The sequence below is a fragment of the Struthio camelus genome, chromosome W, assembly GCF_040807025.1.
Source record: "Struthio camelus isolate bStrCam1 chromosome W, bStrCam1.hap1, whole genome shotgun sequence".
NCBI classification, from domain to species: domain Eukaryota; kingdom Metazoa; phylum Chordata; class Aves; order Struthioniformes; family Struthionidae; genus Struthio; species Struthio camelus.
The window spans coordinates 67098041-67122741 of record NC_090981.1 but is presented as its reverse complement, the minus strand read 5'-3'; the positions used below and the strand labels follow the sequence as shown (position 1 = coordinate 67122741).

General features: G+C 42.8%; 1 protein-coding gene across 14 annotated transcripts in view; it reads right to left on the bottom strand.

Moving 5' to 3' along the window:
- LOC138060820 (NAD-dependent malic enzyme, mitochondrial-like) overlaps positions 1 to 20037 on the bottom strand; it is a 37492-nt gene extending 17455 nt beyond the window's left edge. Inside the window, exons 1-5 of one of the 14 annotated variants that reach the window (XM_068925168.1) lie at positions 18708 to 19535; positions 13844 to 13916; positions 12806 to 12934; positions 2085 to 2218; positions 544 to 693 (exon numbers count right to left, since the gene is read on the bottom strand). In XM_068925168.1, the coding sequence (XP_068781269.1) occupies positions 544 to 693; positions 2085 to 2218; positions 12806 to 12934; positions 13844 to 13849 (419 nt within the window). In that variant the 5' untranslated portion in view covers positions 13850 to 13916; positions 18708 to 19535. The other 13 variants (XM_068925169.1, XM_068925167.1, XR_011137355.1 and 10 more) reach the window with 13 other exon arrangements.
- Between the last annotated feature and the right edge of the window lie 4664 nt (positions 20038 to 24701).

Below are 24701 nucleotides of genomic sequence, written 5' to 3'. Positions count from 1 at the left end.
CTGACAGTGCCACTGTTAGCCTGAGCTTCCTACAGCAAATCTGCCGATGTGCTCGCTGTACAAGGTGGGCATGTGCTCATGTTTCCACATTTACTGTGTGCAGGTTTGTGCTTACAAACAGTGCAGAGGAATATATCTAACAAATCTAACTGAATTCAGCTCTTCTGAGCAGAGGGTCGGGCCAGACGACTTCCAGAGATCCCTTTCTATATTTTTCTCTGAATGCTCTGCTCCTATCCAGATCCACAGACATGATTTCAAGAGCTAGAGAAAGTCACAGCCATCTCCAGGGAATGCAAGAGCTGTACTGCCTCCTGGGGAGAGCTGGAAATAGGGCTGAAGCCCTGCACTTATGTGGTCACATTACTTCTCCCGTTGTCTTTTCCAATATAAACTGGGCCTTCAGTTGTCATCTAATGAATCAGCCTAACTTTAGTGTAGCTAAATCCAAAGGAAAATGAAATAAAACGTTTTCAAACCTCAGGGAAGTACATAGAGAAAACAATAATAAAAGTAGTAGCAATATATATCTATTGTTCTTACTTTGGTCTCCTGAAGATGTGTCCATATTGGGAGCAGGCAAGGCCTACTGTTGGTGTATATACAATTGGCATTAACCGCTCAATATCATCTTGTAATACCCTATAGAATAATTTTTCATTTCTCTCTTGGATTCCCATTATGTAGATATACCTGTAATAAAGCAAAAGAAAAAAAATTAACTGCTTCACATTTATGCTTATGTAAAACAATGTGAAAAACGGCAAAGCAAAAACCAAACTTGCTCCATATTCTGTCTTCATGAAATTCCTTCCTCCACTCAAGCTGGGCTTTGAGAACTAAACAGAAGTTGGAAAGGAAAGAGTAGCAGTACTAAACAGCGATAATAAAAATAATTGATATGACATACATGCACGCTAACAAATTAAGGCACAAACATGCCTTATGATATAAGATAACCCATGGATTTATTGCAGGATGCAGCTGGGAGTCTCATTACTGTTAAAAAAAATTATCGGTGAAATAATTTTTCATCCAAAACAGGAGGTCTTGACAGTAAGGTCTTCCTACTCCTAACATCGACGCAGCTGTAAAACTAATCAACTCCTAGAAAAAAAAGTCTGCTTCGAAGGACAGAACTCATCGCGCACGTTAAACCTTCAGTTTTGCCAATTTATATGCCAGCCTATCAGGTACCAATTCACATTCAGTTTAGCTGACTGGACAGCACACAGAGGATGAATTAGGGATTATCTTAGGTTACAGCTACTGGACGCTTTGCCAATAGGAGATGATTTGACCCTTTCGGATCTGCAGGTGATATGATGCGGATTTAAAAGTTACCTCTCAGTTGTCACGAGAACAAAACAGAGTTTTGATGTGGTCCGGTATGCTTTGAGTCACTCTAATGCTCCTCTTGCCCTTATGAGACTGCATATTTTCATGTGCAAATACACATACGTTTATATGAAAATGGTAACAAAATGCTAAAAACATGCCACTCTAAGAAAACAAAAACCCTTTATATTTTTTTCATCCAACTAGTGGATTAAACAACAACAGAAAAAGATTCATCTCAAAGAATTACTCATTAAGAATGTCAAAATATTAAGGCTGTAATTTCCTTCTAACAATAATTACAATATAGGAGAAACACTATTTTTTGCATCTAATTAGCAAGTTCCTAACTTACCTAAACTCACACATGTTTTTCTGGTGTTCTCTAAAGCTAAAAAAAAAAATATACAGTTCTGTGCTCTGACAACCTGCCGGCCAAACCTTACATATTATAGAAGCATAGCAGCAAGGTCTCCAGCAAGCTGCTGCCCCGTAAGTCTGCAGCTGTGCTACTGGCAAATTTGCGTATGTTCTTTTTTGTTACCTCATGACTACGCAACGTTACAAAATTGCTCCCCAATCTCATTTAGCTACATAATTAACTGATGAAAACAGTTTGCTCAAAATGGAAAATAACTTCCCACAACTGGAAAACCTAGCGGAGGCAAAGAAAGTGCGTTTGGTTATTCCAATGACATGCATTTACACCAATTCCTATCTACCATCAAGGCTGGAGGAGAGCTTACTTTTCCAAGGGGTCGTTCATTTTTGCCAAATTCTTATGGAAGCGTAAGGCTTGAATGTCTTGTGTCTCTATTTTAGGAGGCAGAAGTCCTTGCAACCCAAGCATCTGTCGTTCGTGCAACGTAAAGGCCATGCCCTGAAAACAAAAGAGAGGTGAGAAACATCTAGCAGTGTTTTCTAGCAGTTCAATTCATAATGTATTTGCCATTTCTGACTATCCACTTCCAGGATACCCATGCACACTGCTCAAAGTACACCAAATGTTACTGGACCAAAGTCCAGTTCTGTCCTTAAGTCACCCAACAGCTCACGCAAATCCACAGTGAGATAATTTGGTTGCGGGTGTACTCTTCCAGCTGCGGCAGCCCTGCATCTTTGTCCTGTTGTAAGTGCCAGAGTTAGCAGAGCTGGGATATTATCTGGCCCAGCTGGGGCTCTCCTCACCCTTCGTGGATGTCCCTTCCAATCGTCACTTCGTCATAGCTCTAGGTCCTCACACCTTCCCCTAGGTCTCACTTTCCTCTGTGAAACTGGAGAACAACTAAGAGATTCCATTGCAGATATGCTAAGGTTTAAAAGTAAAAACAACAGGTGGTTCTTGAAATGTTTCATAAAAACATGGTTGACCAGGAACATGCAGGTCACCCAATCCTGTCCCTGCAATCACAGACAGTAACATTTACTCATGAGACCTTTCTCCAAATTGCTCCATTTGCTCCGTTTTTGTATATACGTCCGATAATCTAGTCAGACCCCAAAAAGTTATTGAATTGCCCTAATGCTTCTGCTGAGATCACTTCTCGACCCAAATCCTTCCTTTTTAATTGGGGCTAGCGCTAATCTCTTAATCTCTTCAAGTGTAATTTTCTATTACCAGAAGGTCTTATCTGTAAGAAATTTAAGTCTCAGAAGAGTTAAATCACCATATCCCACCATTACCCACCTTGCAAGAGGGAAGAATGGAAGAGTCTTACTTTATTTTTTCTGTCAACAGTCATTTTCAACTTTTAAAATTAATTTTAAACCTTTTAATATTTTGATTCAAAAATTAATCGCACCTTACATTAGGTCCTAACATAACTCTAATCCTTAAGACATTTGGAGTTATTTAACAATAATATTCAAGCAGGCATTAACTACTGGCACGTCACGTAATATACTTAACGGCCTGCTGCGAGCTACCTCTTAGTTAATGGAGAAAGAGAGGTATTGTCACAGGGCAATTAAGTCTTAGGCATAAGATTTTGCAAAACTGAGCTGATACGAAACCAGACCTCAGAGCCAAAGTTGCTCGACATGCTAATCCCATTTCTGGCTGCAACTAACCCCATCTTAACTTTGCTTCTGCCAAAAGAAAAACGATACATTTTTCTTTCTTTGAGTTTATTCAGCTGGGTCAGTTTGGTGAATAGTTAGTTAATCAATATTTGAGAAAGCGGGAGCTGAAAATGCAGGAAAGCCTCCCCCATGCCGAGGCGCTGCACCAACCCAAGAGCGACAGGAGAGAGCTGCTCCTTCGAACGTTTTGAAAGGGAAGGAAATAAGAAACATCAGTTGCACTAACAAACAGTGGTTCCTTTGTTTGATAAAGCAGCCAGATTAAAAACCAAAAGCGCGCTTTCTCAAATTTACCCACATTTAAGACAGATTCGCACTGCCAAGTTAAAAGAAAAAAAAGTTTTAAAAATGTTGTTTTATGTCTTGTAAGTACCCTACAAATTCCATCTGCAATCAGACAAATCACAAGAAAAAAGATTAATGAAACATTTGCCCACTCTAGAATGACAGAAAATAAAATTAACCATTAGAATATATGTATTTTTACCTCTGCAGATGGCTGAGTAGACTTTATAGGTGTTTCTATAAAGTATGCATATTCTTAACCAAAAAATTCTGTGGTTTATAGGCTGTACTTTGCTGTAATTCAGCACACTTGAACTGATGATCAACACAGATCAACCACACCTTAGCAAAATCCATAATCAAAAATAGTTGATTTTGGTGTATGTAATTTTCTCTTTGCTTATTCAAATCATATTTAATATCAGTTATTCTGACTACAGTATTTTAATCAGTCCACCTGCTTTTTTGTACTAATTGAACACTATATTCTGAAATAATAAAATACTTGAAGATTTAGAAAGCAAGGTAGTCTACTTCAAGGAAGGGAAAAAAGAATCAAGGAAAAAAAAACCTTAGAAAAACTTCAGGTATTTAACCCCAAAACAGACTGACTCTCTACATTTCTGATTAAGATTTAACTTTCAGTGTAACAGACTTGACATTTAATTCTAAATTCAATTTATACTTTTCCTATTATCTGTGTGTCTTTTGCAGATCAGGTTTTTGTTTTTTTTTCCCCTTTCCTCACGTAACTCTTCCGATACTTTCTGTAAGCAAATTTCAGATTATGGCTTATTCCTGATCTTTCTGCCCTGGCTGCTTGTCATCTGTTGGGTGCAACAGTCACCGTAGCCATATGACGCCTTTTCTGATAAACGGTTTGAGGAATCAAACATTTCAGTTGAGAACAAAAGCAGTAAACAGCAGAGGCACGAGAAACAAACCAAGAGGAACAAACACTGAATGCCATTTTCCCCCTCAGTTCAAATGCATTTCTTCAGCAACATCGCGAGTATTCAGACAAATGCAAATAAATTACAAGATATGAACATAGCTGAATCAAAACATATTTCAAAGGATTTTTTAACCAGTTATCAAACGGTTTTCGAAGGAGTTCAAAGCATTTTTTTGCCCAGATAAACTTATTTTGTAACCTTTGGAATTCAGTATACAACTAACTAACTATGGTACTACTTTATGTTGAGAGTTAAGAACGAACAAAACAAGCAATAACCCACCAAAAAGCTAGCCAACTGAAGCAGTGATACGATCCTTTATTTCCAAATTACACTATTTATTTCCAATCCAGAAAAAATATTACTACCCGTGTAAGTTCAGTTATTGTAAAGGATCTACTTTAGTTTCACTTCTGCCTCCTTCACAAGATCCCTTAGAAGACTCTCGAGGAATATAAATACATCAGTCAAAGTTTCATGAAACTGAAGCACGCAAAAACATGCTATTAGCTGTTCTCCGTTTTTCCCTCAACTGTCTCGTAAGTTTGTCACCGTTATCAGTTTATGCCTTTTTAAAACAATCACTTTTTAACACATACTGTATCAACAGGGCAACTGATTCAGGAGATGAAGTTAAGCACAGCTGGGAAACATCTGTAATATTCTGAATATTACTTCAGGCACTACCAAAATAGAGATGATGCCAGAAGATTTACGGTGTTAAGAAAAAGAGGAGGAAAAAAGCTTAGTCTCTTTATCAGGAGTTACCTAACCACCAGTCAACAAAGTCATTAATATCTACCTGGTCTAAGATACGCTAAAGGCCAGAATCCCTTTAGTGGCACTTTACTTACCAAGCTAACATTTTACTCTAAACCACCTGCAATATCTCACTAGCAAAACCTACATCCTCACTTTCAGAAACTGTTCATAAAATCCCTTAAAATAAAATCTGATAATTTCCACTATTGGCACAGACACTGGGACATGACTTTCTCTTAATTTCCCTGTACAGCAAACCCAGGAACAGTAAACCATCTGAGTCCTTAATAATAATAATACCAAATGAGCCCTCAGGTTTGTATTAAGTGGAACAGCTACCCATGCTCATTCAATTTATTCTAATTTTTTTTTTTTTTTTAATCTACAGGCAATCTGGATTTTCCGTGTATCTGAAAATACAAATTACAAGAACTTTAAATGCAATGAATTCTTTAAATGGTACTAAGTACTGCCAGCTGCTTGTTTAGGAGTATGACAATTAAGTCTTACCACATTAAAAGATGCATTTTTATTTCGGCCCAGGCCTAACTCAGAGACATATGAATACCATCAGCCTCCATACAGAAATTTAATCCTCATTCCAACTAGAACATAACAAGTTTAGTCCAGAACAGCACTATAAAAAACCCAGAGCCCCTTCCAAGGCTTGCTGTATTCCCATCCATTATCTCGGATGGTCATGGACCATCAGCTGCTTCTTGGTTTGCATTGGGTTGTTTGCTGTACAGCACCTGGCAGGATGGAGATCCTCCTCAAACTTGGTCTGCCTAAGAGTTACAGTATGACAAACTTATATTTTCCCCTCATTTTACCATCTCCGGTGCTGTCTGACAGAGCCAGCGATCAGCTCCCAGTGAATCAGGGGGCCCTCAGGAATTTGCATCGCTAGGACTGACGTTCTCAAAGGCACTGAAGATCCCACCACCTACTCCAGCGCCCAGTTCCCATTGGTTTCAGCTGTGATTAAATACCTAAATACTGTAACGGTTTGGGCTTAGGTCACAGGAATCGCTTGTTGGTTTCATTTGACCCACAGTGTTGAGTATCCTTTCTCAGTGTGTTTTGCGCTGACTTTCACTTAGATTAGTTTCTTTAATCCTCTTTACAGCTCAGAAATAACGGGTGTCCTTTTTAGGCAGTACAGACAAGGCACGGACTGTGCCTAAGAAAAAAAACAGCACACTTCAAAGACCACAAATGAAATAATTAATACATATGGGTCAAATTTATCACACAAAAATCAACATTCTGCTGCAGAAAAAAAAAAGGCAAGAAAATGAAGCGTTGACAGGTTTTTGGTTTTTTTTTTAAAGTCAGGACAAGCTCCCATTTAATCACTATATGCTGGGCCTTCAACGCACCAGCTATCTGGCACAGGGACCTTACTTGGGCCTGAACGACTGGACTCTACTACACAAAGCTAACAGGGCTATAAATACCAGCTTATAAAAATTCTAGTTGCCCACTTCACATGAAGGTGAATAGGAGACCAGAATCTTGCCATGACTTTCATAGCACCATTGAGCAAGTAACACTGAGAGGCTTCCGAGCAGAAAAATATCAGGTGGGGAAAAAAATTAATACTAAGGCTTGAGGGAAAACTGTATAGGAGGGGATATTTTTACCTGGTATCGTACACGCTCTGAAGCATTTTGAAAAACCGGTAGAGTTTATAGCAAATAATCCATTCAAAGCCCCTGATAAAGATATAAACGCAGAATGTATCCAAATGCAGCTAGTGTTTGGAAAATGAGAGGTAGCCTACTTCACAGGAAAGATTTAATCAAATGGTTCTCATGTAACTTCTAATCATTCTCGTAACATATTCAGCAGCGTATCCTAGGCTTTGAAGTAGTACCATGAACTACATTTTCAAAATAAAGTAGATTTTACTTGGGATTGCGGGCTTTTTCTTCTCTTAAGCGTGCTTCCTTTTGCTAAATCTCAAAGTTCGCTATTGCACAACATGTCCGCAGTGCAAATTAATAAAGTTCGCTCATACGAAACAAAGGTGTATTTGCTATCTGAAACACAGATTCAAAGTTTATCTGGGTTTATATATACAGTACATAATATGCACATCTCCTTTGATTTCGTTCCTCTTTCATTTTTTTAAACTGAATTTAACATCTTTCATCTTCTACAAACAACAGTCTCTATGGGAGGGGGGGGGACTAAAGTACAACACCAAGCGCAAGCTTTTTACGTTTTCCCCATCAGTATGCCTTAAACCCTTTGTGGAAGCTACAAGGGCATGGCTACTAAAATGGCCAGCTGCAGTCTAGATATTAACTGCAATAAAATTATATACTTAGCGCTCCCCAGCACCACAGTCGCCTGTGTTTCTTCAAGAGGTTTTGAGTCTTATCATCCTCGCCTCTCCGAGAGCAGGACACGGCTACAGAGTCTCCTGGGAAGACAGTTTGCAGGATCCGGCTGACATGGCATAGGGATCTACTCCCTGCTGAGCTGTAAAATGACCCAGAGCTTAGGTTATTAGGCCTTTAAAGGGCTTAGCCTCTGCAGGCAAAGACGTTGGCAGTTCTTGTACCACATCTATACGCAAGGAACCAGGTGTAAGTCACTACGGCTGCTGACCGGATTTGGCTAACCAGCATTTATGAATGATCTGGGTTCAGCTGGAGCTGTTCCTCCCCAAAACAGGAGCCTTAACACACCAGCAAGCAAGTCACCTGGCCCCTTTGGGGCTTGCCTCCAAGCACGAATGGTTACAGTAAAGCTGTACTTTGCAAATCATGAGCATAATGGTTTGCAATGGATCACCTACCATTTCATCTCAACCACACAGTATTAGCGAGCACCCCACAGACGTTTCCTTAAACTGCTACCCGTAACTGAACAGATGCATTAACCCTACAAATCTCAAGACAACTGCCTTCCTTCCCTGACCTGCAACCCCAATAACTCAGGATTTGCGAGCAGAATAGCTGATCAGAGTTAAATGAGGTGTAATACCACCTACCAACTCGTAGCACCTTTTCAGGCAGACAACGAAAGCTAGTTGCAGATTAAACAGATCCATCTTCTTTCCACATTTGAATCCTCTTAAAAACAAGCAGATCTTCAAGGAAGCTGAGAACAGCTTTAGAAACTGCAGATGTGTGGCCATGTAACCTCCATCCCCAAACCAGCTGGGCAGGACACAAGACCGTGGTGGGACTCTTCCTTCGGGCTCTGTGTGTGTGTGTGTGCGTGTGCGTGCAAACTAGTAGTTTTTGTCAATGTTTCCTGCCTTCTAGGATGTTTCTTTGTGACTGACCAGGAATTGCTGGTAATATTTCAAACACTGCAGTTCCCAGCAAGATGAATATCACCACTTTCAGTATGTCCACGCATTCTATTTATCTTGGTTTCCTAAGAAAACTAGGAAGGCAGATAGGCATTGCTTATTCTACACCTTGGCTGCTCAACAACCAAGCAGCTATGGCCTAAAAAATTTCCCATCAGACGAAACCAAATGTGTCTAGAGCAGCGCAGCAGGAACGGGCAGAGGAAGAAGAAAGGCAGCATTTCTGTTTAGATCTTCATTTTTACACAACCCTTCCTCATATTCTCTTGTCCTACCCTATTTATTTTGTCCAACTAGCTTTAACTTTGTTTTCTTTTTTTTTTTTAATTCTGAACTGGAAATACACTGCCTGGATATGTGCCAGAAGTCAGTCAGATCACTTATATCTTTGGTAAGAGAACTGATTCTCTAAACAAATGTAATCTATCAGAATTTCAGTGATGTATTCAGTAAGGCATGTAGGAAAACAAATTGGGCTGAAAAAGCTGCAAATAAATGCAGATGAAAATGCGATTAATGGTCTAGCAAAGGACAAGGTAACAGAGCCTATGAAAAGATGACTGCATTCCTGGAGAATAGGCACCAGGATAGTTCCTCAGAAATTGTTCTGGGGATAAATCTTAAATTGATCATTTATGACACCATCAGCAAATTCTTAATTTATTTTTTAAAATATGTCACGTACTCACACATACATGTGCCCAGGCACATACGCATATAAATGTGTGTGGACATATGAAACGTGCTAAAGATATTTGCTGAAGGGAAAAAAATTTGAGAAGCATTGTCAGGATACGAAAGCAATATTGAAGAATGAACTAACAATGTGATATTGAGAAACGGTACAATATAAAAGGGGTAATGCAACAACCAACCACACACAACGCCGTCATGCACACTGAGATTAACAAGAATTGATACCACAAGGTAGAAAATTGTCAACTGACAGCAACTAAAATACAGAAAGTGTCACAAATTATGCAGAGTCTCAAATTTGCTGCAGGCACGAAGAAAACAAACATATAATAACGTTGCAGGTCACGTAGTTCCAGTGACAATAAAGACACGCTGACGCTCCTCTACACGGCAGCACGGACATTACCAAGATCAGGGGTCATCATCTGTTCTGTGCTGGAAGAAGAAATGCTGACCCATGAGTGAGAATCCCAAGCATTACCACAACATAAATAACAATTTAATTGCCAGTATTAAACAAATGAAATTGTCTAAGTGCCAAACAAGCTTAAAAACGCTGCTTCCACACAGTAGGGATCACCAGCACAATATAAGGTCCTGAAGCCAATTAACTATAATTTGAATCCCTGTCACAGAGCAGTTCAGCAGAAATCAAACATCACGGGTGACCATAAATATACATTGATGCCAGCAATGCAGTTACAGTACGTTCTGCAATTGTTTGGCTGCAACAGCAAGGGCATTACTGATATAGCTCATGACCTTTCCCGAGCTGACAATAAATATTTGAAACCTGGCCTTGAAACATAAAAGCCTAAGACAGCCAATGCAGGCAGTATGCACCTGCAGGAGCCAGGTAAGGCTGGGAAAGACTAGGAAAAAACCCCAACTCCAACGGCAAAGTATAGGAGCAGATTAATTTGCAGATGGGGAAGGGGTTCTTTCCATGAGTGATGCTGGCATCTTACAGTTCTTATCTTAGGGCCCATGTGTATTCAAATGGAGTCCAAATGTTCTGTAGAAGAAGTTGATATAGATTATAAAAAACACAAACAACTAAAAAACAAGCTACAAGCATATAGCTATAAGCTATATGCTGATCTCAAGTCACCAGCAAGAAATATCAAAGTCCATCATCTCCGTGTGCATGTGTATATACACATACACACATACACAAATATATACACCACACATGAGGCAGCCAGGGCAAGAAGAGCAGAAAGGGTAATTTCCGTATTTAGTCAATCATTTATTTCTCTGCTGTATTTCCAAAATAAGTTTCAACACAGATAATATGCGCAACCACGAAGCAGTATCACTTGACCACTTTATAGATCTATTCAAACAGGTGTCAGCCTTAATGACAGCCTGACTAAAGCAGAGCCAAACAAATGGGGAGAAAGTTTTTCCTCTGCCCAGTATCATTTCTTAGAGCCATTTAAAAATAAAAAAAACAACCGCTATTAATAAGCACCTCTCTGCTCTTCCCTCCTCCTCAAAACACCTCATAAAAAATACTGCATTGTGCTCAGTCCCCCACAGAACTACTCTAGGCTTTAAAAAAAAAAAAAAAAAGAAAAACAAAAAAAACCCTATCACCAGAAAAACATAAGAAACGACCTATTGTTTTTCTTCTGACCACTGTTGCATAACGGGCACTTGGAAAAGCTTTCAGGGCTTGAAATAATTTCCTCTGGCTCGTCAAAGGGCTTACAGCTCAGAAAAGTCTCGAGATACCTGATCTTGATAAATCACTCCAGTCTATCCTTTTTTTCTCCTGCCCCCAACACTCCCATCTCAATTTTGTTTTTGCAGTCAGCCAGACTCAAACTACCACAGCTATCTCTGTATTTGTGCAACCCACATTCATACGATAGTGAGGCGTCTGTACTACACTGTATAAGATACAGTATACTGTATGTACTATACTGTATAAGATAATGCAAGCAACTTTTTGCCTTCTTTCGTTCTTTTCAGGACACTTAAGGAGTCACTCTTCCCAAAAGAAACGCCGGAGTGATTCTCCCCAGAGTTATGGGTAGGATACAGAGAGATGGGGCTTGTATTTCTTAGCTTGATTCCCTCCCCCTTTCCTCCTTAACTTTTGAACCCACTGGCCAAGTTCTATCAAATCCGACAGTAAGAGAGGGACAAAGGAAAGAAATTCCAACAAGTTTCAATTAAAAAAAAAAAATTTGCTGTGCAGAGGAAAGAGCTAGCCTGGTGCCCCACCGAGAGAAAGGCTGCACTGAGCGCAGGGGTTAGGTGTTTGGCTGCCAGTTGGCCACTTCACGGCAGCACGTGCTGCTTCGTGTCTGGGCAGGGGGCACGGGAAGGGGCCGAGAACACTGGGGGAGAGAAAGAGCCAAGGTCATGCGGCGGAAGGGAAGGAAGTTTACAGAGAAGGGGAAATCTGAAGCACTACAGGAGGAGGGGGAAAAAACCAGAGAGAATGGGGAAGAAGAGAAAAGCAAGACATTAGAAAGCGTAGACAAAACCATGAGAGACCAGCTTTGCTAGTTCCACTGCTCATGAAATACCCTATTCGAGGCAGCAAGGTCTGTCACCTTTCTTGATCACTTTAGATGGCTTCGATTAACTGCCAAAAGCCCTCATCTCATCTCTCACTAGCTTTAGTTTAAAGGTTGATCATTTTATTATTCCCAAAGACTACTACTGCTCTGGAAAAAAGAGGAGACGGGGGGTAGGGAGTTGGAAACGGGAATCTTTTAAGAAAGCAGCTTTTCATTTTCTCCACGAAGAGAAATTCCTCCCAATGCATGGAACCAACCTAAAGTCTCTACCTCCCAGTTAGCTTATTTTTAGATGCACTCTCTATCACTCTCTGCACAGAGATGTTTCTAACTGACATGGCTTGGTTCGCAATTCAGTCTGGCAGGGGAAAACCAGGACTAGGACGCAGAAACTAACACTTTCAATCACTTGCAAGTTTGAATTCAGAGCTACTTTTGCAAACTATGAAATAAGGCTCTTAATCGGCTAAAATATTCTTGGAATTCAACCAGCCAAAAAATTAAGCCCGTTATCAGCAAGAATCACTGATTCTTAATTTGGAATGAGGGAGCAGCAGGATCAGTCGCGTAAACTGCAGCAAACTGAGGGAAGCGCAGGCTGACAGAAGCAGAAAGTGTCACTGCAAGTCCCTGTATGGTAGGTCTCCAGGTAGTAAACTTTAAACGATCGCTGGCGCCTCCGTCTTCTGTACCCCCCTTTTTGGCTGTGACCCAGTACAGCTCCTTGACCTTAAAACTGAACACTGCTTCAATCGTAGAACAAGGTTCGCTGCGCTGCTACCAGCTGAAGATAACATACTTGATAAACACACACTACCAACCTTGTTTGTTCGTGGGTTTAACATCAGTGGCTTGCCTTTCTCTTTCGTATGCGCACTGCGACATGCCATGGCACAGGGAGTGGCAGCTACTCTTAATCGGGAGAACATTTTTTTGTTTTTATACTGCACCTGAGAAGAAGAAACGAAAATCATTCAGATACAGAAGTCATTGAACTAATATTCATATTTCTACATTATCTGTTGTAAGAGAAATAGGTACAGGTTAGATAAGGCTCCTCGCTCTGCGCTGTGGTAATAACTCAAAACTGCCTTGTTGCAGCCAGGACGAAGAAAGAGAAGGAAGTCTTTATGATGAACGGAGCCTGCTAGTGAGCAGAGAGAACGTAACAGGGAAACTAGTGTAGCTAGCATCATGCTGTGGTCTGCAGTCAGTCGGCATTTACTAGGAATTGTCTTTAAGGCTGTACCCTAAAGCTAGAACGGAAAATAGTCACGAGCAAATATTATCCTTCTGTGGTGAGCCATGTAACTGGCACCTGTACGAATGCCAGGGAGGATAGAATGACTTGGGCTACTACAGCAAGAAAACTGAAGTTGCATTTCTCCAATACCTTTCCGACAATGAAATCTACTGGCCTGGTCAACAGAAAGGAAAGAAAGCAGGTCTCTTGGCCTATTACAACTAGATTAGACAAAAAATGTAAAACAGTTAAACATTTATTGAACTTCTGGATTCCACCCCATGATTTTTTAACTTCCAAACCTAAAAAAGAGTTATTTTCAGAAGAGGTATATCCTTTTCAATAAAGAAAATGTTTCTCTACCAAATTCAAAAATTTCTTAGCACCATTCAAAAGCCTAGTTCTTAATCCTGTCAGGTGAGGACTACTCTCAAATCCATTTTATTCAATTATTTTTAACGTACAGCTCTTTGGAGCAGTAACTATTTCTTACATGCTGTATAACACAGTAACACAAGGGGACGTGTCCTGGACTCGTCTCTAAATGCTATTTCAGCAACGCTCAGAGACAGAATAGCAAGCACACCCCAGGACTTCACACAGGACCTCTACAAACCTGCATTAATATTGCAGCCCCGAAAGTACGAGGCGTGCATCGCTCGGGTGCAATACCATGCAGAATCCTGACGCTGAGGGGAGGATGGGAGAGAGAAAAACACTTCATTATCGGGTGCATACAATCAGGGAAAAAAGGCAGAGATCATGGAACAGCATGGCAGGGAACTCCCCTCTCTCCGTTGCAGGGCCTAAGGGAAGGGGCTTGCAGTTAGCTCGTGCGGACAACCCCGTCCCTGTTAGCCCCCAGCCTTTTGCAGCTGGTGCTCCTGCCCCAGCTTTACCTTCAAATCCTAGGCACACGCACAAATAGTACAACAGGTACGAGATATTTTTAAGGACTGTAAAGATGCATGGTTTGGATTTTTAATTTCTTCCAGATGGAAGACAGAAATTAGATTAAGGTGCAAAACTACGTTATCTTAAAAATAGCCTGAATACTTTAGAAGACCTTGTTACAATCGAAGTTGCACATAATCAGCTTTTAAGAGGGCAGACTGATCTCAGAAGTTATCATCTGAGGTTCTGCTTCGAAATCTTTCAAAGCATTAAAAGAATATGTATAACTCTAGTCTTTTTCATCATCAGGGTATCTTGGTTTCTTTTTTACCCATCGCAAATTATAGAGGAAAGCAACGCTGACATTCAGCAGGCTCTCAACCTTTCTTTGTTCGTTTCAGCCTTGCGGTTTAAGGAAGTTCCATTCAAGACGTATGTGGCAGTTATTTTTTTTTTTGTGGTAAAGAACATAAATTTACTATGTGGAGACAGGACAAACGGAAGCCTTGCCAGCATTACAACCAAATGTTGCTTTTAACACGATAATTCCTCCCTAAACTGGCTAGTGGTGGACTAAATGCAGCTGGTCTGCCAAAGTTCAGGGCAGATGAAAATAACTATATACAACAGGATCAGATAAGCAAAATTAAATTTGTGCTACAAAACAACCAGCCTTTAGGAATGGCAAATTCAGTCTTAACTGATTTTAATTCTGATAGCTCGTTTGGCATTATTACGCAATTGTAAGCCCATATCCTTAGGCAAATGAAGCCAAAAATGATCTGTGATTACAGTATCGCAGTATAACTCAGCAGGCATCTCATCAATCTGCTGTTAGGGGGGCTTCGATTTGTCACGAATAACTATCTTAAAGAAGGAATTAAAAAGTAGGCCAAACATCACAGCTTACCTTACTCTACTCAGAGTTACTCTGTTGTAGTTAGTGAGCATTTCACGCACCAAACAAGATTGTGGCCCATATTTCCCCTAACTAACTTTAATCAATTAACTCTCTAATCAACAAGAGAGAGAGACCTTTCTGGGGGGGGTGATTCAAATCTTACACAGGCCAAATTACCTTCTGGAGGTGCTCCTCTCTTCAGAGGTGCCCTACAGGGACCTAAAACTAGCCTCTTAAGGGAGGTGTCTCAGATGCCTACAGCTAAGTGGGAGGAATCTGGGCTTTATTTTCCACTCATTTCCTTTCTTTAGATCCAAGAGATATGATTCCAGTTAATGTAAGTCTGACGCAAAATTTAACCCTCTGACAGAACTTAACCCTTCAGATTTAAAATCAAGGCTACACCTATACATGCCATTAGGCAGGTTAGTGTTTTTTAAAGCAGAGCTCCCAGCCTAACCCCGCTCATCCCCACTGAGGCTCACTAGGACGGACCCTGAGCTCGAGCCAGATGCAGCGCTGGGGTAGCTATAAAAATAATCTCGCACCAAGAATTTGGAATTACAGCCAACAGCTTCTCAGATGAAAGATACCACCAGACAATAAAAGTACTCTAGATGCAGCACGGTACAACTGAGGGCAAATAAGCTGGCCGGGCCGCCACTGCTTCTCCTCTGGCCTCGAAGGAAGGATGAAAGGACGTGAAGCTTAATGCCACGGCGGCTCATATTCATTCATTCATTCTACCTGTTTCAGGGAAGAGCTCAACAACGGGTCTGCAGGAAAGGCCCCCAAACTGATACCTGGTTTCCAGCAAAATAAAAGGTTGGGTCATGCTGCTTTGTGGGAAGATTTTTTAAGTGGTCATGAGGGGTTTCATAGAAGTGTTATCTCAAAAGAGATCAGGCTTGAGATGGTGGTACTTCAGCCATACACAAAAGGAGAAGTGATTTTAAGAGTAGAGGCTGATAGAGAAGAGGGAAGGATGTCGACTGAGGGCAGGAGGGGGCTGGGAGGATGTTAGCCCGGAGATGCACAGAGCACTGAAGTTATGCAATGTCCTGTCAGTAGGAATTAGGAAGAAAGCAGAGGAATTGAAAGAGGAATAAAATTTCTGCTAAAACATGTGTCAGCACAACCAAAACGAGGATTTTTTTTTCTTTTACTTTCAGTATTTGACAACGGTAAGCAATAAACAAGCCTGTGGTACACCACTAGACTTGATCCATTATGACCAGTAATTTTCGACTTATTACTACATACATGCTGTGTCACAACTGAAGGGAATTAAATTCTTCAGCATACTGGATGACAGCTTTCTGCTGTACCTTATCAGGAGGCATCTGGCCAGTTCAAACTAATTCCTAATACTGTACAAGTGCCCTTATCTGGAAGCAAATGTTTTGCTGCTGCAATTATGGATTTGTTAAATTGCAAAAGCTACTTCTAAGGGAAAGGCTCATCATACTTTTAAAAGGTACAATTACATTGCTCAGAGAGTCAGGAAGCTCAGCGTCAATTAGAGCAAGGTCTGCTCAATTACTACACAGCCTGAGTTGTGGATTATACCTAATACTAAGGAATCTTTCTCAGTGGACAGCAATTTATGCTTGATGACTTTGCAGACTTCCTTCAGTTTGAAGGATGGCTAAACATAAAAACAGTTGGAAGTATTCTTGAAATTCTCCACAAATCAACAGTCCCAATCTTTTTTCTAGGTACAGAACTTACTGAGACCCGTGTGTTATCAGGAGCTTATTCTCGATAGCATAAGCTAGAATTATTAATTCAAGACAATGCAGGCATCATAGAGTTTCCCACCTTTATGGCCAATAATAATTTTGGTTTCCTATGCACCACTACTCTAAGGCCAATCAAGCTTTTCTCTCACACACACATCACAACTGTCCTGGGAGTCTGTGCATCCTGAACCTGGTATGGTTGTGCTCTCGCTCCATTTTTTTTTTTTTTTTTTTTAAAACAAGCCTTGCCTACCCAAGCATGACACAAACCAGGCACACACTAGCTGGCTTCATCACTTCAGTAGCGATAAAGCAGTCTAAAATTATTACATTAGGCAAATACCAACTACAAACGCGTCCCCCAACAGGAGGTTCTCAAAGAAAGGTTTCTCTTCGCCTTCTACTCTCCAGCACTGCAGTAAGTGCTTTGCGGAGGAAAGAGAAAAGGGAGGCATTTCCACTTCGCAGCAGGAGCCCATCAGCGCGTACGTGTACGGAGGTAGGAGCACAGAGACACGGCTGGACAACGCAGCACCTCCAACTCCTTGCGTGCTCAAGACACTGTTGGGTGTAGTTAATAGAAAAAGGTGATAACAATATTTCAGGTTCCTCCCAGCAACTTCCTGAGCTGTCATTTTAAATGTTGTTTCTGAAGTACCTTGATATCTGTGGGACAGTGTGCTATAATCTGCGGGTTAAAAGCTACAATCACATTGAAAGTGTTAATAATCGCATGTTCAGCAGTGGAAACTAGGCCATTTCGGAAGCAGATCTTTAACATCTTGGAACTACTTTTCTTCCCTCTTATCCTCAAGCAACCACTCCAACAGGAAGAAAAGCTGGATCTAAAGTACTTAAGCAGAGTAAGTTGGTTTACATTTTGAGGTTTGAAACATTCAGCAAACAAAGCACACTTAGTTGAGTCCAAATGAGAATAATTTCAGAACGCCCTTTTAAAAACAGCACATACTCTCTGAATTAAATCAACTTACGATATCAGCAAACTTCTCACAGCACAACTAGAAGATAGTACTGCATCGTTTGGTGTTGGAGTTTTGTTTCATAAAAGATCTTAACGTATAACTTCAGAAAGCTATTTTTCTCTACTATAGTTGATCCGACTTGAATCTTTTTCTTAAGCACCAGAACAGCCATTAACTTGTACTGCGGAAAGTGCAGCAGCAGTATTTTTGGCATAGTCCGACAAAAAGATAGACACATCTTTGATTTTATTCCCACAAGTGGTTCCACTTGTTTTATGCACAATTCTCATAAAGAACACTGAATATTAAATTTCTCTACATACACAGAAAGCCACTGTTGCTTTATTCTGGAGAGAAGGTGCACAGCTATCTTACAGCTGTTTTCTTCATTCCAAAACAAAGGATTTTTTGGATATCAGTTGTGCTAGAAACAGGGATGTCCTCAACTACAGTTCCACGCTTACAAAAGGCAATTATTCCTTCTGGGAAGATAACTCAGCAATAAGCATGGAGAAACTGGGCTGCTGGCTAATTTAGAATTACCGCTAGCAGAGGCAATGCAAAGTAAAGCCTATCAACCGCTTATAAGCCTTGTTGTGTACTACAGTTACTTCTTAAATTGCAGAAGAATCTGAAAAATCGTACATATATAATTAGTTATCAGCCCAAGTAATAGTGAAACGTTCCTTCTGCTGCGATAAAGGTGCCTTTAGTAGGAAGGCCGTTAGTAGGAGAGACGAACGCTTGATTAGCATTCAACCCGCGTACAGCATACTACCACACATGAGGGCAGTTTCTCTGTTTCTTAGTTTGCATGAGAAAAAGCTTCACATCTTGCCTGCGCTCCCGCCGGTGACTCACAACACTAACGCACGGCACAATCAGAGATCCTGTCCTGAGACGGCAACACAGGCTTTTCCTTAAAAATACGCGCTCCACCTAACTTCATATGGACCTTACCACGTGTAGCAGAGCTAACGACGCGGTAGATGCTCCTGGCTGGACACGCAAATGAATCACCCGCAGGGTCTGAGACTTTGCACAGTACCTTGCGTTATGCCTGCGTGTTTACATATACACAAAGTTCCCCCTTACTGTTTGCGAATAACTAAGAACACGACGTTAAAGAGTAACTCTAGAGCAGTCTGCTCGGCTGCAAGATGGTCCTCTTTGCCACCCGCCTGGCAGCGCGCTGTACGCTTCAGGGTTTCCTCAGCTCGTCCCAGGCTCAGGCCGCTACGCAAGGCGCGCGGAGCCGCTCGCGAAGACGGGCAGGTGCCACGCACCGCGGCGCCGGCGGCATTTCAAACCGCCACCGTCGCCTTCTTCCTCCAGAGAGCCAAGTGGACGCGTATACGTACGTATGCAAAAAAGAAAAAAAAAAAAGGGATCACAGAAACTAGTTCTAAAAATACCAAGCGGCCCCTCACGCCGTTTCCTGCCCCAACGCCTCGCCAGCAGCTCTGCCAGCTCCCAACTTCTGCTCCCCCTCGTTTGCGCGGCTACGCCACCAAAGCTGAGCGCGGGCTGGAAGGCGGCGCAGGAGCTGTCAAGCGGCGGCTGAGGAGCCGCGGGAGCCGCTGTGCCCTGGGTTTCGGCGGCTTGTGTCCAGCCTCGCCCTCAGAAACTGCCAGAAACGGGGTGGTGGTGGTGGTGTGGGCGGGGGAAACGTCCGAAAACGGCCGCCTCGCCCGGCGTCGCCCATCTTGAGGGAGCGAGGCGACTCGCCGCGCCGTCGGGGCCGCTTGCCCGCCGCCGGCCTCGCCCACCTGCCGCCGGCTCAACCCTCCCTCCCTCCCCCTCCCTTCTTCCTCCTTCCTCGGCGAAGGCAGCAACCGCCGACGCGGGGCCTCCGTCACCCTCCGCGCTGCCCCGGCGGGCCGCCCCGCCGGCCTCCGCGGCCCTCACAGCCCGGCCCGCCGCCCGCCTCCGCCGCGCACCGGGACGGGGGTGGAGGGAGGAAGGCACTCGAGGCGGGGAAAGGCAGGAGAATCTCGATTCTGAAGAAAACATCCCCAAAATACGTTTTGTTTTTTTTTTTTAAAGGGACAGAGGCCTCTCACACGCCGGGGCAATTGCTAGATTGTTCCCAGAATGGGCTCTACCTCCTTCTGCAGCTGCTGCCCTCTGTGTGATGCTGGCCGAGGACCTGTTTCTATTGTGCCACAGCAGCTCCCATCCGCCGGAGCTCCGTCCGCCTCGGCACCTACCACTGAATGAGGCAAACAAGGCTGCTCCAGGGAGGGACACCCCGGAGGGCGGGCCGTTCCCCGTGACTGACAACGGCGCGCAGCCAATGAGAACGAAGCCGGCCGGCCGGCCGACGGCGGCGCTCGGCCAATGAACCTTCTTCCTCGCGGCTCCCAGCCCGGGCAGAGAGGAAAGCGGGGCGGGCGCCGCCGGTAATATGTTAATTAGGCCAAGGGAGGCGGCGAATCAGCGTGGAGGGGCGGGGCGAGGCGGGAAAGCTAGGCGCTGGGGGGGGGAGAGGGGGCGGGGCGAACCGTGAGGCGAAGGAGCGCGGGCGGCGAGGGGCTGTGAGGGGCGTGGGCGGCGGCGGCGGCGGGCGGCGGGGTGCCGGGGGCCGCGGCCCCGCAGGGGCGGCCCGGCGCGGCCCCAAGGGGGTTGGAAGGCAAAGCAGGGGGAAGGCGAAGCGGGGGGGAGGCAGCAGAGAGGGGGACAGCGCAGTTGGGGGTCGCGGGGGTCTCTCCCCGCCTAAGAGTTACCTCAAGGAAAATGGGCGCCGCCGTCCAACGGCCGGCCGTTAGCCCGGCGTGGCCTCGTCGTGCGGTGCCTCGCAGCTCCGGGCCTGACCAAACTGTGGTGGCCTTGTCGCCGGAAGGCCTCGGGTCTCAGCCTCCAGGAATGCGTTTTGGCAGAAGACCTCGGTGCTTAGAGGCTTTCCTCCAGGAAAGCAGACTCGTAAACGGCCCCATGAATTTACGGATCTCGATCCGTCCCGGCAGGGGCACCGGCTCCCGACACCAATTGGGCGCCTCAAAAAGCGCGGAGAAACTCTTAACCCGTGAGGAAATAACCGCGCTAGTGTGTTAACCGTGCAAGGCCTGAAGAGCTGGGTTATCCCCCATAATATGTAGCATGTTTGATTGAAACTTATATAAGACTTGGCAATACTAAAAGGCACCTACTGCAGGTCAGCGCTAAAATTAGACGCAGAGAGGAACCACAAGGTGACAAAGCGTCACTTCATAATAACACAAGATTTTTCTTGGTATCCTAACGCTTTCCTACCCTTCTTAATAGAGGAGGAATAGATTATTCCCCAGCTAAACTTTGCTGATGAGTGGAGATGGAAGGCGAGATCATATGTACTCAGCTCACCGGAGACTTCGTCCGTCTCCTTGCCCTCGGGGGTATTACCTCTCTCCTCCGTATTCTGGTATATTTTCTAATGTTAAAAATTATGAGGCAGCTCATTCTTTTCTGGTACTTCAGATGAGTCGACTCGTTAGCTGTGTGAATGAGCACTATGCCATTAAAAGAAGCAGCGTTGCTATAGTAGCAGTAACAATAAATATATGAACCTGCTCAATCAAAACCTCCTCTTCTAATCATGATTTTGAGGCCTGTCATGAATTACATATTCAGCTGCTTCCCTTCCCCTCCTCCCAGCATGACTGTGATGGCTTTGGAACATTTCTGAATAATGTGATACTGCACCTATAAAACAAAGAAAATTGCAAAAATGGCATGAAAGGTCATGACTTTGTGTCTGACTAAAAATAGCCCAGATGAAAAGAATTTAAGAACACTGCACTTAATACCCAAACAGCATAAATCAGCACTGCTATAAACCCATGTCATTTCAGACTGGTTGAAGTTCTTACCCAATATGTCTAGAAATTTCACATTCTTTTGAAAGAATGACTATCGTAAAAGCTGTGTTGTAGTTAATCCCAGAAAAGAAAAATCTCCACCCCAGCAAGTGATGTTTGTCAGGGCTGCAGGGTCTGAAGCTCCCCGCAACAATTTTTAATGGGAGGCAGTACTTTCATTTATTAACTGCACATCCCCTGGTCTGGCATTGGTGGTGTCCCTCCGTAGCTGTTCGGTAAGTCCAGGAAGCGTGAAGGCTCACTGCATCAAGCCTTTGAGTGACTGTTAGAGTCATGTCAGATTCATGCAACTAACTGCCTGTGCTGTAAAACAAGAAAAGCAGTCATTTCTTTCTCCTCCTGAGAACTTTTGTCCCCATATTTGGTGCTCAACACAGAAGAGTTTCTTTTGGCTCACATGATGTTGCTGCTTTGCTGTTGCCAAGAGAACCACTGGGAGCCATTCCTTAAACCGTTCCTTAAATCCCACTGTCACGGCTCCGCTATCTCTTTCGCTGCTTCGGACCAGCCTCAAACAGCTTCACAGCTCGCTCACTCCAGGACAAAAATTCATTCAGAAATGTTTAATGCAAGAGAAGACTATTGGACTATCATAGCAGATTTCCTATGCGTGCGGACCATGGTGTTTTACTCAGGTTCCCCTTCAGAGGAAGCCAGCCGTTTGTGCTGAACTAAAAGGCATATCCCAAAAGGCATCTGATCTGAATCTGAAGGTATACATCAAGATGGTTTTCTTCCTTCTAGTGATTAATCACTTTCACGCTCTTAAAACTGTGCCGTGTTTCTCATTTCGGTTTTCCTGGTGTTCTGCTCATTGCCCTTTGTTATGTATCTCTTTGCTAAATTGCAGAGCCTGATACTTCCTTTTTTGTTTGTCTTATGATGTTACTTACTGATTGTAACTAAGTCTGTCTCATAAATTAAACAGAAGACTTACATAAATCTTTTTTCCCATCCTTCAGATAGTTTTGTCTCTCCTTTCTGTAACATTTCCAGTTTTTCCAGTATCCTATTTAAAGCAGTAATACCAGACCAGGACTCAGTGTTCTTGTTTTTATTTCGCTGATACTGAACGTGAGTAAAAAAAATCACTTTGCTGTTCTACTCACCTAGGTACAGGGCTCTTTTCCTTCCCTCCATAATGTTGCCTCAACACCTACACTATCACCCCAAAAATATACTGCTGATGTAGTCATATGTAGACAGCTGCTGAACAGAATCGGGAAACTTGTACTAAGGTGCACGTTGGTCTAACAGAAAGCAGAATCTGGATTACAGAATCGTTTAGGTTGGAAGGGACCTCTGGAGATCATCTAGTCCAAATAGATTATGGCCACACTTAACCTGAATTCTGTGGGCAAGGCCAAGAAAGGTTATTTAACTATGCCTTTTTATCATCAGGAACGAGTTACAATAAAATATCGAAATGAATAATTATTTAAGCATAATCACATTAGCTTTCATTTACCTGCAGTCTAAGAAAAATGTTTACAGGGCAGATCTAGGCAGACAAGCCATCTCCCAGGAAGAAAGTTTCTATGGTTTGATGAAAACAGGCATCTTCATTTTCCACTCCTTCTCCCTGGTAAAATGGGTTGAGGGTTAATCATATTGTTGGACTAATCCTCATATATAGAGATGACCCTAATTACTCGTCTTATTTACATGATGTTACTACAGCAGAAACTATGCAGTAAAGACAATAGCTATGTCAAGGCAAGGTTTGTGAAGAGGTAATTTCTTTTATTAGACCAATTACACTAAAAGATATTACCTCTCTCCACAAACCTTGCCTCTCTTGCGCCTTTACAGCAACAATACTGGTAATTACCTTTACGTGTTTCCCTAATTTTGATTCTACTTTTGTCTAAGAACTTTGTTCAATTTCTTAAAAGTATTCTGCTTAAAATTTCTCATCATTTTTTGCGATTAAATGTGACAGGACTATTCTCTGGCTCTGAGACCAGCGTGCATGGGAGCAGCCCACAGCCAAAGCGTTTTGCGATCCAAAACAATGCTCACAGGCAGACTACGTTTTGGGAAGAACGTCTCCTGTGCTGTTTCCCAAACTGTCTCCAGGAACTGTTTGGGAAAACAAAGTAAAGTTCTGGTCCAGAACTTTACTGGAGAAGCTCGAGGAAATATGTTGTGGCGCTGTTAAATTTGTTTGTTAAAGTAACAAGGCTTGATGGCTTACTCTGTTACCTGGCTCAAACTGTGGCGTAAGGAAGGAGGTGGTTTTTAGACTGAGGCTTCAGGCTATTGTCTTAGTTGCTTGCCTCAGGAGGGTTTACTCATGCTGTCTGCTTGACAGAGAAAGCAAGCTTTTGGTTTGTCTCCTATTTCAGAATTAATGCTTTTATACAAACCTTTTTTTCCCCTATGAAAGGGAGAAGAAAGGTCTTTTACCTTTCTTCTGCCAACCATCCAAAAAACATTTTAGCTTGCCCTCAGACAGCTTTCTACATAGATTAGGAATGACGTTGCTTAAATATATATCCATCCATTTCTGTAAGTCTACCCTGTTTGGGAGTGTTGGTGTGCATTGATACAGGTCCCTCCATCTTCCCTAATTTTGATCAATTCCTTTGTCAATGAGTCATAACCGTAACTATAAATCAACAGACCTCTTTCAGTCTGGTCTGGCGTTTGCTGCATTTTAACTTTTTTTTTTTTTTTTTTAACTTCGTCTGTCTGTGATCTGAAACCCTCACTAGACTGGTGACTGACTAGTTAGACATCAGATCATCAGTTGCTTGTGCTCTGCTGAGCTCCCCAATGGGCTGGGCCATGGTGACAAAACCTGAGATGCTGCTGCCAGCTGGCATTGCCTCTCGCTTTCCTGGCTCTCCCTCTACCTCCTTCAATTTCTAGTTTCTTCCGTTCGCCTTCAGCACTCTGTCAGTCTGCCACCTGCTTTAATTATCCTGACCAATGACCGTTTCCCTTCTTATTTTTCCTTCATTGTCATAGTTCTAAAATACAGCCACACTGCAGGTGAACTACAGCCACACTGCAAGTAGAAGATATAATTGCAGTATGCACAAACTTATCTGTAGTAGACCTAATCTGTTCGCTACGGAGAGCCAGAAGCAAG